Raw genomic sequence first — 12,048 nt, forward strand, 5'->3', positions numbered from 1 at the left:
CTCTGCTCTAGCAAATCTGAGGTAATCTGAATATCAGGAAATTGTCCAAGTATTTTTATTTTTTATTCTGATTTGTCTAAATAACCTAAAAGATGATGTTCAATTATGTGGGAGGTTGAGTTTATACTTTTTTATTCTTTCAAATGACAATAAGATGATATTATTATAAATGTTTTAATTATTGAATAATGAACACAAATAATAAGTTTTTTGATCAGCTGTTTTTTGATCACCTTTCTTAGTTCCATGTTAGCGGCTGGAAAGGGTACTCTTTCCGGCCTAGGCCGGAAAGAAACTTGTTCTAACGTCAGACGAGAGTCGTCTGCAAACAATGTCTTTCAGATCTACGTAGGGACTGGAAAACAGCTGCTTTCTGTGCAGTGTGGCGAAAAATATATAACAACTTCATCATCCGATTTTATGGCCCGATTTGTTAATCCAGGTCAACAATTATTGCTTTAGTTGTTCTACTTATAATATACTTATTCATCTGCTCCTCTCCAGCTGTGGGCATCTAAATAAGCATGAAAAAGGAGAGGAAAGCATTTGAGAGATCTAGCATCTTCTATTCTCTTTTTCTAGAGAAAATACACAAGACTTTACGAATAAGCCATCGTAAATGAATTATTGTTCCACATTGATTTGGCCTGAACCCACTCTCAAAACTTCACAAAATCATCAAGATTATGGGACTGTTCCTTTTCCTTGAAAGCTTCATTGAATTCCTTTATCGTATTGTGGAATATAGGATTATTACTATGGTATTGAGTAGTAGAGCGGAGTGGTACAGATAGTAACCAAAATCAATGTGACTCTGAGGGTCGGGTTGCTTGATACCTGTTTTTGAGTATACGATTGTCGAGTTGAATGCAGAGTCTTCACATTTTACTAGGGAATCATCGCTATTGAAACATTTCCAATAGGACGTGCTACTAGGGGAAGGTATAGTTGTTACGCCTATGATATTGTAACAAGTAATCGCGATACCGTTAGAACCGCGGTCTCCTATCGCCCCTCTGTTACCGGGGAGACCAGGACTTCCTTCAAGGGTTTCGAAAATTATCCCTGAATTACCCCCCAGTTCTACCAATTTATGTTGCCCCGGGTGTCCCCCTATCCCCGGCTCTCCTCCCAGCCCTCCTGGACCCCCCGTTTTGCCACAATCCCCTTCATATCGGTAGGTTTTGAAAACTGTGAGAACTCTCATACATTGGTGACTTTTGAAGAAAGGGAAATCAATTTTTTCACATCTATTGAAATCCTTATATAAGGCGATTGATGTACTATGCCCATGGTTGTCTATTAGAATGTCACGGGTAAGTTCATTGGATTCATAACCAAATCTAACTTCATGCTGTAGAGTTAGAGTGGTGGAACTGTCTAAAGCTTCAATAATCTTCAAAACACCATCCTTTCCATCCTCCCCTCTATCCCCTTTATCACCATCAGCTCCCCTCCCCCCTGTACCCCCGTTAGTCTCAATTTTCAAACTCCCCCCGTTCGAAAATTGTCGACCGATTCCGAAAAAATTACCCCCGTTACCTCCTGGTAGACCCGGTTTTCCGTCTTTCCCATTTCCCACGAAAACCCTCTCCGAATTTTCCGACCCCGCCACACCAGTCAGTATGATTTTCCTCTCCCCCAGCACTTTCCATTTAGGGGCGGCTATGAACATGTTGACACCCCTGAAGATATCGGCAGTCTGCTCATCAAGATACACAGTGTCAACTGCTAAAAGTGCCACTTCCCTCAGTTTTATATCGTTGCAAAAAGTACGCACCAATTTTTCAGAATTTATCTCGGACAAACGTATCACAAACCCTTTCACTATTAACTTCCCGTACGCGTCACACGTGACGTTACTATTCTGCAGCAAACTATTCGTGATCATCTCCATTTCCCGACTTTTCCTAAGATTTCCTCTAGCTTCCATAAACAACTCAAAATCTTTACTGTCAGTCACACTCATAAAAAGAGTCATCAAATCATTGGTGGATATAAGATTCTCATGATATATGGTACCACGAATCTCAGTTTTATTTTTTTGTACCTCATACGTCGACAACCCCTCAATAAGTTTTTGAAGAGTTTGATACCATTTCAACTCCCCCTTCACATTTGCAATAACTTGTCGAATCGGCAAAATCCAAGATGTAGGAGTGAAAAATCGACTCTTATCAACAAATTTGAACAACATTTCCTCGTATTTTTCCAACACATGAACCCTACCGTTATAGTTGTTATAATGCAGGGGTATCTTGTGATCCGTTAAAAACGTATCAACCAACTCAAAAAAGTCGTTATAGTTTGTGGTTTTCTCAAGACTTTGCGACAAATTTTTCATAGATTCATGCAACTCCTTCAAATCTGTCAAAATTTGCTCAATACTGGTGAAGTTCTGTGTTTTCTGATTACAAACAAAATCTGTGACTTTGAAAGATAATTCGTTAATTTTATTCTTATAATTGTCGCTGGTAAGCTCCAGTATACATTCCAAGTACATTTTGGCAGCGTTTGACAAAGTGTAATCAAAATCGTGCGGTTTAACTTCAACAGAATCCAAATTTGACAAAGTTTCAAGTAGAGATTCCCGATTTTTCATCAACAGTTTCATAGATTTAGGAGTACCCGTCGAGTAAGGTCGCCGGAAAACGTTAATTCTTGTAGCTTTCCCATTTTCATCCCGGCTTTGCAGACTTTTCAAAACTCTTATCACTTTTCTGTAAAATTCCTCATCAGTTTTACTCTTTTTAAACTTCAACCTATCAATCAAAGATTGTTCAGTTTGATTCATGTAGTTGACAATACTTTCAATCAACATGTCATCTGTAACTAATCCCCCTACAACGTCAATATCATCAGTGATCTTGTAAGTTAGGGGTACTTTCGAAGCAACAATCATCAAATGATCCCGGTATTTATCGATATCAACTACAAAATCGTTGACATAACGTAAGGTTTTGATGAAACTATCCTTCGTCACTCCATACTGTAGGGAAGCGTGGTTCTCCACGATCAAAATTTTAGCTTTTTTAAACTTGTTAGTGATTGATTTCATAACGTTCATGGACACTATTTCGTGAACCGAGCTACGTGAATCGTGAAACCCTGGGGAGTCACAGAGGTTCACATCCGTTTTGAGGTTCACCCCTGAGTGAAAATTCACAAGTTCCGGGTACAGTGTGAAAGATTCAGTAGCAGAGGTACCTATCTTTTCCCCATCCTCAAAAATGTATTCACCTGTGCTCGGGTTGACAACTTTCGAATGTAATTTATCATTTTCGATCAAAAATTGCACCAAACTGGTTTTACCGCTACCTGCTTTACCTAGTATCAGAACGGTTTCATCAGCTGTGAGATTGTGTTGTTTTTGGATGAATTTCTCGCCATCTTGGAGAAGTTTTGTGGTGAGAGAGATTTGTTCCTGGATGAACTGTGAGTCGGGCTGGCAGTCCAAATGGCGGTTGGTGGATTTTTCTTCTTTTTCCTGAAAATAGAAAACAGGAATTGATGGAAACGTGCATTATTTTGTGAGGAGAAAAATTTATGAAGTAAAATGCTAACATTATTCATAACATCATATTAGGAGATAAAGGGAATTAAGCTAATAGAGAAACAATAACGTAAGTAGATATCCCATGGTATACGGAATTTATGTCGCAACTTTTACTGTTAACTCAAGCCGATTACTGTCGATTATTGTCAATTTTTACTGTTTTGTTGGGGTGATAGTGTATGATCGTCACAATTTGAGAGACTACCAGCGTCACACAGCTGCATAGGAAAGAACTACGTGGACTATCAGCTTGAGATAACAGTGAAAATTGAGACATAAACGCCCTATACCATGAGATATCTACTTATACTATCGTTTCTCTATGCTCATCATCAAGCTGACTTGAAACACAACCTCCGTAAACAAAGCCGTAGTGCATTCGTGTGACGTCAGCACAGGTAGGACTCCTCCACCAATAAAAATTCGTTGATTACAGCTGATTTATATCAGCTAGTGTTTTTATTGGCGTAGGAGCCCTACCTGTGCTGACGTCACACGAATGCACTATGGCTTTGTTTACTGAGGAAGTGCTTGAAACCACTGTCCAGTAGGCTCCCATAAATAAAATGTAGAACTGGCATAATCGGTGTGCCCATTGAGAAACGGTTCTTCAATATCAGCGGAGATATATCAACAGAGCTCTCAACAGAATTTCTCATTATAATTTCATCGAGAAATTTATTCATAACTCTCAATCTAAAATCACAGTGCAATCCAGAAATATTCCAAATTGCATGATTGGAATGTGAGTACAAAAATTCAACACAAGCAAAAACTCTCATAAATTTTAAGACTATCATTATTGACAGTGATAGGCAGTTTTTTATTGATACTAATTTGAGTGATAATCAAGTAAATTTTATTGATAGCAATAAAAGACGGTAGGCTATTTTGCTAGTAAATTTCCCCACTTTTTTGTAGTCTACGTTACCGAATTATCTTCTCCGTTTTCCCTAAGATAGTAGGCCTAACATTTGTGTAATTGATACAAGAATAAACTACTTCCTGATATCAATGACTTTTTATTTCTGTTTATTAATTACTTTCCTTGCCCTATTACCATAGGTAAGGAAAGTATTGCTTTCCAAAAAAAATTAAAGTACCCTAATTTCATGTTTTCTATACGTTTCAAGGTCCCCTGAGTCCAAAAACATGATTTTTGGGTGTTGGTCTGTGTGTGTGGGTGTGTGTGTGTGTCTGTGAACACGATAACTCCATTCCTAATTAACCGATTGACTTGAAATTTTAAACTTAAGATCCTCATACCATGAGTATCCGACAATGAGAAATTCAATGAAATTCAATTCAAAATGGCGGAAAAAATGGTGGATAATGACTAAAAAACCATGTTTTTCACGGTTCTCTCGAAAACGGCTCTAACGATTTTCTTCAGATTTATACTCTAGATAGCTATTTATAAGCTCTATCAACTGACATAAGTCTTATTTCTAGGAAAATTGCAGGAGGTCCGTAATATTCTTGAGAAAAATGGCGAATAATCACTAAAAAAACCATGTTTTCCACGTTTTTCTCGAAAACGGCTCCAACGATTTTCTTCAAATTTATACCATGGATAGCTATTTATAAGCCCTATCAACTGACATGAGTCTCATTTTTGGGAAAATTGCAGGAGCTCCGTAATATTCTTGAGAAAAATCACTAAAAAACCATGTTTTTCACGATTTTTTTCAGTGTTGAAGAGTGATGTTGTTTGATGCAATATAAAACCAATAATAATTTAAGCCTACATTTGATCCAATGGAACAAATTTATGTATTTTTTGAAACTCTCAACAAGAATATTTCATGCAATCTGTGTCGATCAATCAATCAATCAATCGACTCACTTTTTCACCAATCTAACAAACTTGATGCATTCTCTCTCAACTCTCAACGAGGTTATTTATTGCAATCTGCATGAATAAATCAATCAACCGACTTACTTTTCCAAGAATAATTAAACTCTTGGAGAATGATGTTCGTAGCTAGGAATACGTCTTCAGGAGAAGTAGCCTTCCCATCTTTCAATGTTAAATCAAGGCTACGCTGGTCGTGGAATACACAGATTGATTGGTCTTCTCTCCTATCCTGGCCGGCCAAATTGAATGAGTCCTATGTCTATGTGATGACAATACATTTTGCTGACAATACATTACCTCTTTTGGACTAATTTTCTATCAAATTCGGGAATGGAATAGTAAGGGCTATAAAATTGTCTCTTTCCGTTAGGGCTACTCTTGAATAGAAATTAAAAAATATAAGTACCCTTTTTTGAATTGTTCAACAATATTGAGTAAACAATTAAAAAAGGCTACTTGGATTTTTATTTTTTTCTAAGGGCTGTAAGCCTTTTTCCCCATTCCCAATCATTTTATGATTATTTGTTTCTATCATTTTTGAATAAATAAATGAATAAAACTGTTAACTCACATAGTCATCGGGCCCTTCCGGTGGTTGGCTTTCCAAATGAATATTTGTAGCACTGTCAGCTCCAAATCTGTGAAATTTAAATGAATTTTTAATGATATCATAACCTCTAGCTACTATGATTTCCTGATCGAACATGATTAAAAATCAATGTTCACAGACGGAAATTACTGAGATCATCGAATTTCCATCTAGCTGTTTACCCTGTTGTCAATATTTGCAGTAGCAGAAGTCTTCGGGATGATTTACAGCATTTAATTTGGATTTTCGTACAATAATAATAACGTGATATTTTCGAGCTCAAAATTTAAGTGTTTTTATACTTTATTTTGTAAATTTGAAGTTTTTTCTCATGTTTTTACGAAAGTTTTACTATCAATCTATCCATATTTGCAGTAGCAGAAGTCTTCGGGGCGATTTGCAGCATTTAATTTGGATTTTCGTCCAATGATAATAATAATGTGATATTTTCGAGCTCAAAATTTAAGTGGTTTTATTCTTTATTTTGTAAATTTGAAGTTTTTTTCATGTTTTTACGAAAGTTTTACTATCAATCTATCCAAATTTAAAATTGTTTGTTTTATTCTAATCTATATTCTCAGATTGTGATTTGGTGTTTAAAATTGAAATGGACATAACCTATGTATGATTTTTGGACAATTTGAAACTAAATTAGGAAATTGAAGAAGTTTTGGGCAATAGCCTGTTTTTTTCTTTTCCGATCATTGTATTGTTTGTATTAACCTAATAAATAAATAAATAATAATCAATGTTTTCAGATACAGATAAATTGATGAAAAATAAATAATTATGTCAATAAGTGTTTTATAAATTGATAAAATTATGTTTCCGTTTCACAGATGAATTCTTAACCTCTTCCAAAGTTTTCATCCAAACTTTAATGGTTATTTAATAATCTAGTAAGTGTAGAATTCCAATTTTTCAACAGTACAGTAGCCTACTTCCATCTCACATAATATAGAAGGTACTTTACTCCTTGAAAGCTGATGATAAGACTCCAGTGCCCTGAAACACGTTAGGAATTGACTTAAAAATAGCCTATTGTCAAGCATTGCTTGATTATGTAGTGCTTTTTTACGAAATGAAATCATACTGAACTTAATGTAAGTAGCCTACTGTAGGCCCACTGTTTTAGAAGTATTCTATACTAATGATTTAGTAATGTTTTACCAAGCTCGGTTTAGACATTTAATTTTTTACAATAATTAATTTAAACTGTTCAATTCAGTTTTGTCTGAGAAACCTTTATTTGGTTTATTCAGATTTAAATTATTTTAACATAGTCAAGGTGGGTACGCTCCATTAGACTAGGCGCACATCAGTTAGTCAAGACAAGACAAGACATGATCAGACAAGCTCAGTCACAATACTTCACATAGTTGCTTATGAAGACATGTCCAATTGCAATGACTAATCAGTGTGAGTTGCGTGATAAGCAAAAATGTGAAGTATTGTGACTAAACGTGTCTGATCATGTCTTGTCTTGTCTTGACCAACTGATGTGCGCCTAGCCTAAAAAATCCACTGGAGTTATCGATAGTAAATATCACCACACAATTCATTATGTTCCAGTGCACTCTTTGTAAATCGTATCTGATTTTATCATGTTCAAATATATTGACTGAACTAGTTGAAACCGGGCATTGAATGATCAATTTTCATATTCAGATTAACATTTCTTATTTATTTGATACTAGTAGGTAATGATCTAATTGAAGACTTGACAAACTGAAAACTTGACCTACTGAAATCTTGAAGAATTTCAAATAGGCCTATAACCATCGTCGGTGGATTGAGAATCAATATGCAAAATTTCAAGTTAATCAGTCCGTATGTGATGACATAATATTATTGTTCCTCTAGTCAAGTACTATCATTTCTGATAGATTGAGCGATTTTAATGTTTTATCATTTTATTGCAAAAATCCATGATGTTCTTCAAATTCATGCATTCGATCAGCAGAATAATGCAAATTTCCCAGTTTTAATTGATATTCGGGCTATGGATAGAGGTTGACCCAACAAGTGTTGTGTTATAATATGAGACGTTTCTCTACAATACAGGGTGAGTTATTCACTCAAACATAAAATCTTACCTCCACTCTCAGATCAGAAAAATCACTGATCTTCAAATGCTTATAACTCAAGAATAGGGGTGAATTTCGCCAATGTGATGACATATTATTGTTCCTTTTATCAAGTAATATCATCACAACCTGCTGACTTCTCATTAAAAATATGTTTATTCAAGATTTTTCAAATTCAGTCATACATTTATGTAAATTTTACATTTTCACATTCAAGTGAAAAATATACAGAAAAAAACGATTAGCACCAATTCAAGCCTTCACTGAACAGTTGTAATTGGGCAAGTGACGAGTATTTGATTTTTTCTGTAAAACAAATAAAACCTGATTTTAAAATTAATTGTCTTATGATTGACACATCTCCAATATTTAGAATAACCCACGTAATTTACAGCTTGAAATTTACCAATTTCACACAGAGATGGTGCCACCATCACCCGCCTCACCATTTTGCGTTTACTTTACTGTACCACCATAGACATCATAATAATTATGTTTCAGTGCACTCTTTGTAAATCGTATCTGATTTTACCATGTTCAAATATCTTGACAGCTTGGTGGAACCAGGCATTGAACGAGTAATTTTCATATTTCAATTCACATCTCTTATTTATTTGATACTGACAGGAAACCAGTGCTCCGCAAGGGTCTACTTGACACGCTGAAAACTTGACCTACTGAAATATTGAAGAATTTAAAATGGGCCTATAACCATCCTCGGTATATTAAGAATCTATGTGCAAAATTTCAAGTTGATCGGTCCATTAGTTCAGACGTGACGATGCGTCATTTGTGAATTTCCTATCTGCTAAATGTTTAAGCCAATTCTACCCTCCATTATATTATACTGTAGATTAATATCATAAATAATATGGATTAATTCTATTGATAAATAGTTGAAATAGATAGAATTTTGCTTACCCTCGGCTTCCAATCACAAGTGAAACGACCAAAATATGCACACAAAAATTGAACATTCTCAAGACAGAGCTGAACCAAGAATGTCTCCATACTCACATTCCTAAGGACAATAATATTAACAGCCATGACATACGCACGGTGGTTTATCTACATTCCAACACTCAAAACAAAGAAATAAAGTAATCACTGATAGTTGAATAAATTCTATTAAACTGATTGCATTATCTTGAATAATGTTTGGTCAAAGGTTGAATTGTTTGATCAGTTGGTGAAATTTGATGCACTATATGATTAAAAAATATACAAAGAGGAATTCGAAGAATTTCATAAAAGGAAAATCGATAAATATTTACGATATGAGAGGTTGAATTTGTTGATGCTATTTACTCCCTGTGGTTTGATGAACTGACTTATCTGATTACAAAGTAGAAGTTACATATTTGGGAATTCATAAAACAAAAAAATTGAATTTAATACAGTGGGATCCACTCAGAAATGTCAGCATGATTCAATGTGGAACATAGATGTTACCTAAAAAGTCTCGAATTGTCAACTGTTTTTTCAACAAAATTCAGCAATTTATTGCCAAATTATCTAAAAACACAATAACATGTTGTCATAAACTTGGGGAGAAACATGTTTCCAAAAAATCTTTTGTTTTCCACTGAGTGTCGGGAAGCACTGAGAAAGTTGTCAACAAAACGTACTCCGGTTTTACTCCTCCACAATCTACCTCCTCTACGCTCTCTCAAAATTGACAACTTGTGTTTCTCTACATTGAGAACTACCCAAAATTGACAAGTTTTTTCAGAAAACTAATAATTGTGAACAACATTCTCTGTCGACAACACTTTGGTGTAAACATAGCTTAAGGAATGGCAACTTGAAGTGACGTTCATTGTAAAAAGAAAACTATAACTCTCATGTAGACCAACGCTATAGCGCGTTCATGAACGTATTTATGGTAGAATTCTTAAGAACGAGTTTAACCAAGATCAATTTAGTTGCCGTGAACGTATTTATGGCAGAATTTATAAGAACGAGCTTAGCCAAGCTCAATCCAGTTGCTCAGCAACAAAGAAACAGAATCGGTCTGGTTAGCGCCTTCAATTGACTGCTAGGCAACCCGCCATACTCGTTCCAATTCAATTCAAAATCGTTTACAATAGTATATTTCGCACCTAGGGCCGAGAATGAGACTTTTCTGGCTCGAAATCGGTTTTCAAGTCCGAGGCCGTAGGCCGAGGACTAGAAAAGATTGAGAGCCGGAAAAACATTTTTGCCCATGGTGAGAACGTTATTTTTCGCCACACAGAAAAATAAACAATATAAATATGAGAATAATTGTTTATTAGGCACTTCCGAAAGCAAAACAGGAAGGTCATAGCTCTAGCAAATCTGAGGTAATCTGAATATCAGGAAATTGTCCAAGTATTTTTATTTTTTATTCTGATTTGTCTAAATAACCTAAAAGATTATGTTCAATTTATGTAAGAGGTTGAGTTTATACTTTTTATTCTTCCAAATGACAATAAGATGATATTATTATAAATGTTTTGATTCTTGAATAATGAAAAGTTTTTTGATCAGCTGTTTTAGCACACTTGAAATTAGGCCAATCTGAATGTCAATGTCAACAATGCTTGTTGTTGACTTCGGAAGTTTAGGTTAGAAGTTTTATCCTACTCTGAAAATCGAATTTGAATAGTTTATAATATATATTTTATCTGTATTTTATTCACCCAAATAAAATGATAGTATCTCATTGCAGAATACTTATTCAATTCTAGAAGCATAAACTGATTCCGTTTCATAAACCATTTTGTAAACACGTTCACATCAAATCAGAATCATCTGACTTCAAGGTTATTTTACAGCCCTAGGGCCGTAAAACTTTTATCGATCTGGTCAGAAATAATCATTTTCGGCCTCCATATGACGCATAAAAACCAGCTCATTACATCCAAGTGAGGCGAAAAAATAATAATATCACCTACTTTAGGTTGTGTTCACATAGCGATCTGAGTTCCAACGGTCTTGAGAGTATATAGATTTAAATAAATAGAATAGAAGATTTATTTGTTCTATACAGTACAGCCATATAAGGATCACAACCATACAAAATTGAACATTATCAAGTACACCGTTATAAATTGATCAGACCTATCATAGTAGAGTTTATCAATTATTCATATTGAGTTTTTCTATTATTCATTCATACATTATTAAATTGTACACAAAACAAGATACCGTACCAATGTTTACGTAGCTAAGACAGTTCTCAAGATCGTTCATAAATAAGGCCTCTACTGATGTCTTAGTTCGGGCAGCTCTCAGACACTCATCAACGAAAAGGTGATCAATAAGAAATTGCCGATTCATTTGGCGTATTTTTAACCTTTCCACTGTGAATCACTTTCAAACTTCAAAAATGAAAGTGATGATAATCAAACTGATATTCAATGGAGATGTTAGAAAAAATGAGATGACAGCTCTCTGGTAATGTAGGTGACTTAATGAATTTGGGAACCAGACACTGAGATAAATTTGAAGTGATATTAAAATAGAGAGACTTTTATCATCATAACCCACTGCACTTCAATACGACTTCTCTGATCTATCAATAACAAAAGACTGTTTTTGACCCGACGTCACTTGTACCACAAGAAGAAGAAGAGAAGAAGAAGAAGAAGAAGAAGAAGAAGAAGAAGAAGAAGAAGAAGAAGAAGAAGAAGAAGAAGAAGAAGAAGAAGAAGAAGAAGAAGAAGAAGAAGAAGAAGAAGAAGAAGAAGAAGAAGAAAAAAAAGAAGAAGAAGAAGAAGAAGAAGAAGAAGAAGAAGAAGAAGAAGAAGAAGAAGAAGAAGAAGAAGAAGAAGAAGAAGAAGAATAAGGAGGAGGAGGAGAAAAAGAAGAAGTTGCAAATTGCATCGTGCAGGAACGAGGAGGAGAAGAAGATGAAGAAGGTACAGAAAATCAAAAAGAAGGCACAGAAGATCATGAAGAAGGAGAAAAACAGAAAGATGGTGAAGAAGAAGAA

At 35.0% G+C, this 12,048-nt stretch overlaps 2 protein-coding genes across 7 annotated transcripts in view; one reads left to right on the forward strand and one right to left on the reverse strand.

Annotated features, from left to right (window-relative positions):
* Positions 1 to 12,048, forward strand: part of LOC111044179 (lysosome membrane protein 2) — a 224,715-nt gene that overhangs the window by 187,574 nt on the left and 25,093 nt on the right. The gene's annotated exons all lie outside the window — the stretch shown is intronic.
* On the reverse strand, positions 272 to 9,162 carry LOC111044178. Its single transcript, XM_022329257.2, has 3 exons — positions 9,012 to 9,162; positions 5,986 to 6,052; positions 272 to 3,487 (listed from the first exon to the last, which is right to left on the reverse strand). Exons 1-3 carry the CDS (start codon positions 9,065 to 9,067, stop codon positions 728 to 730), a joined length of 2,883 nt encoding a protein of 960 aa, XP_022184949.2. The 5' UTR covers positions 9,068 to 9,162; the 3' UTR covers positions 272 to 727.

This window comes from Nilaparvata lugens, chromosome 8, assembly GCF_014356525.2.
Source record: "Nilaparvata lugens isolate BPH chromosome 8, ASM1435652v1, whole genome shotgun sequence".
NCBI lineage: Eukaryota > Metazoa > Arthropoda > Insecta > Hemiptera > Delphacidae > Nilaparvata > Nilaparvata lugens.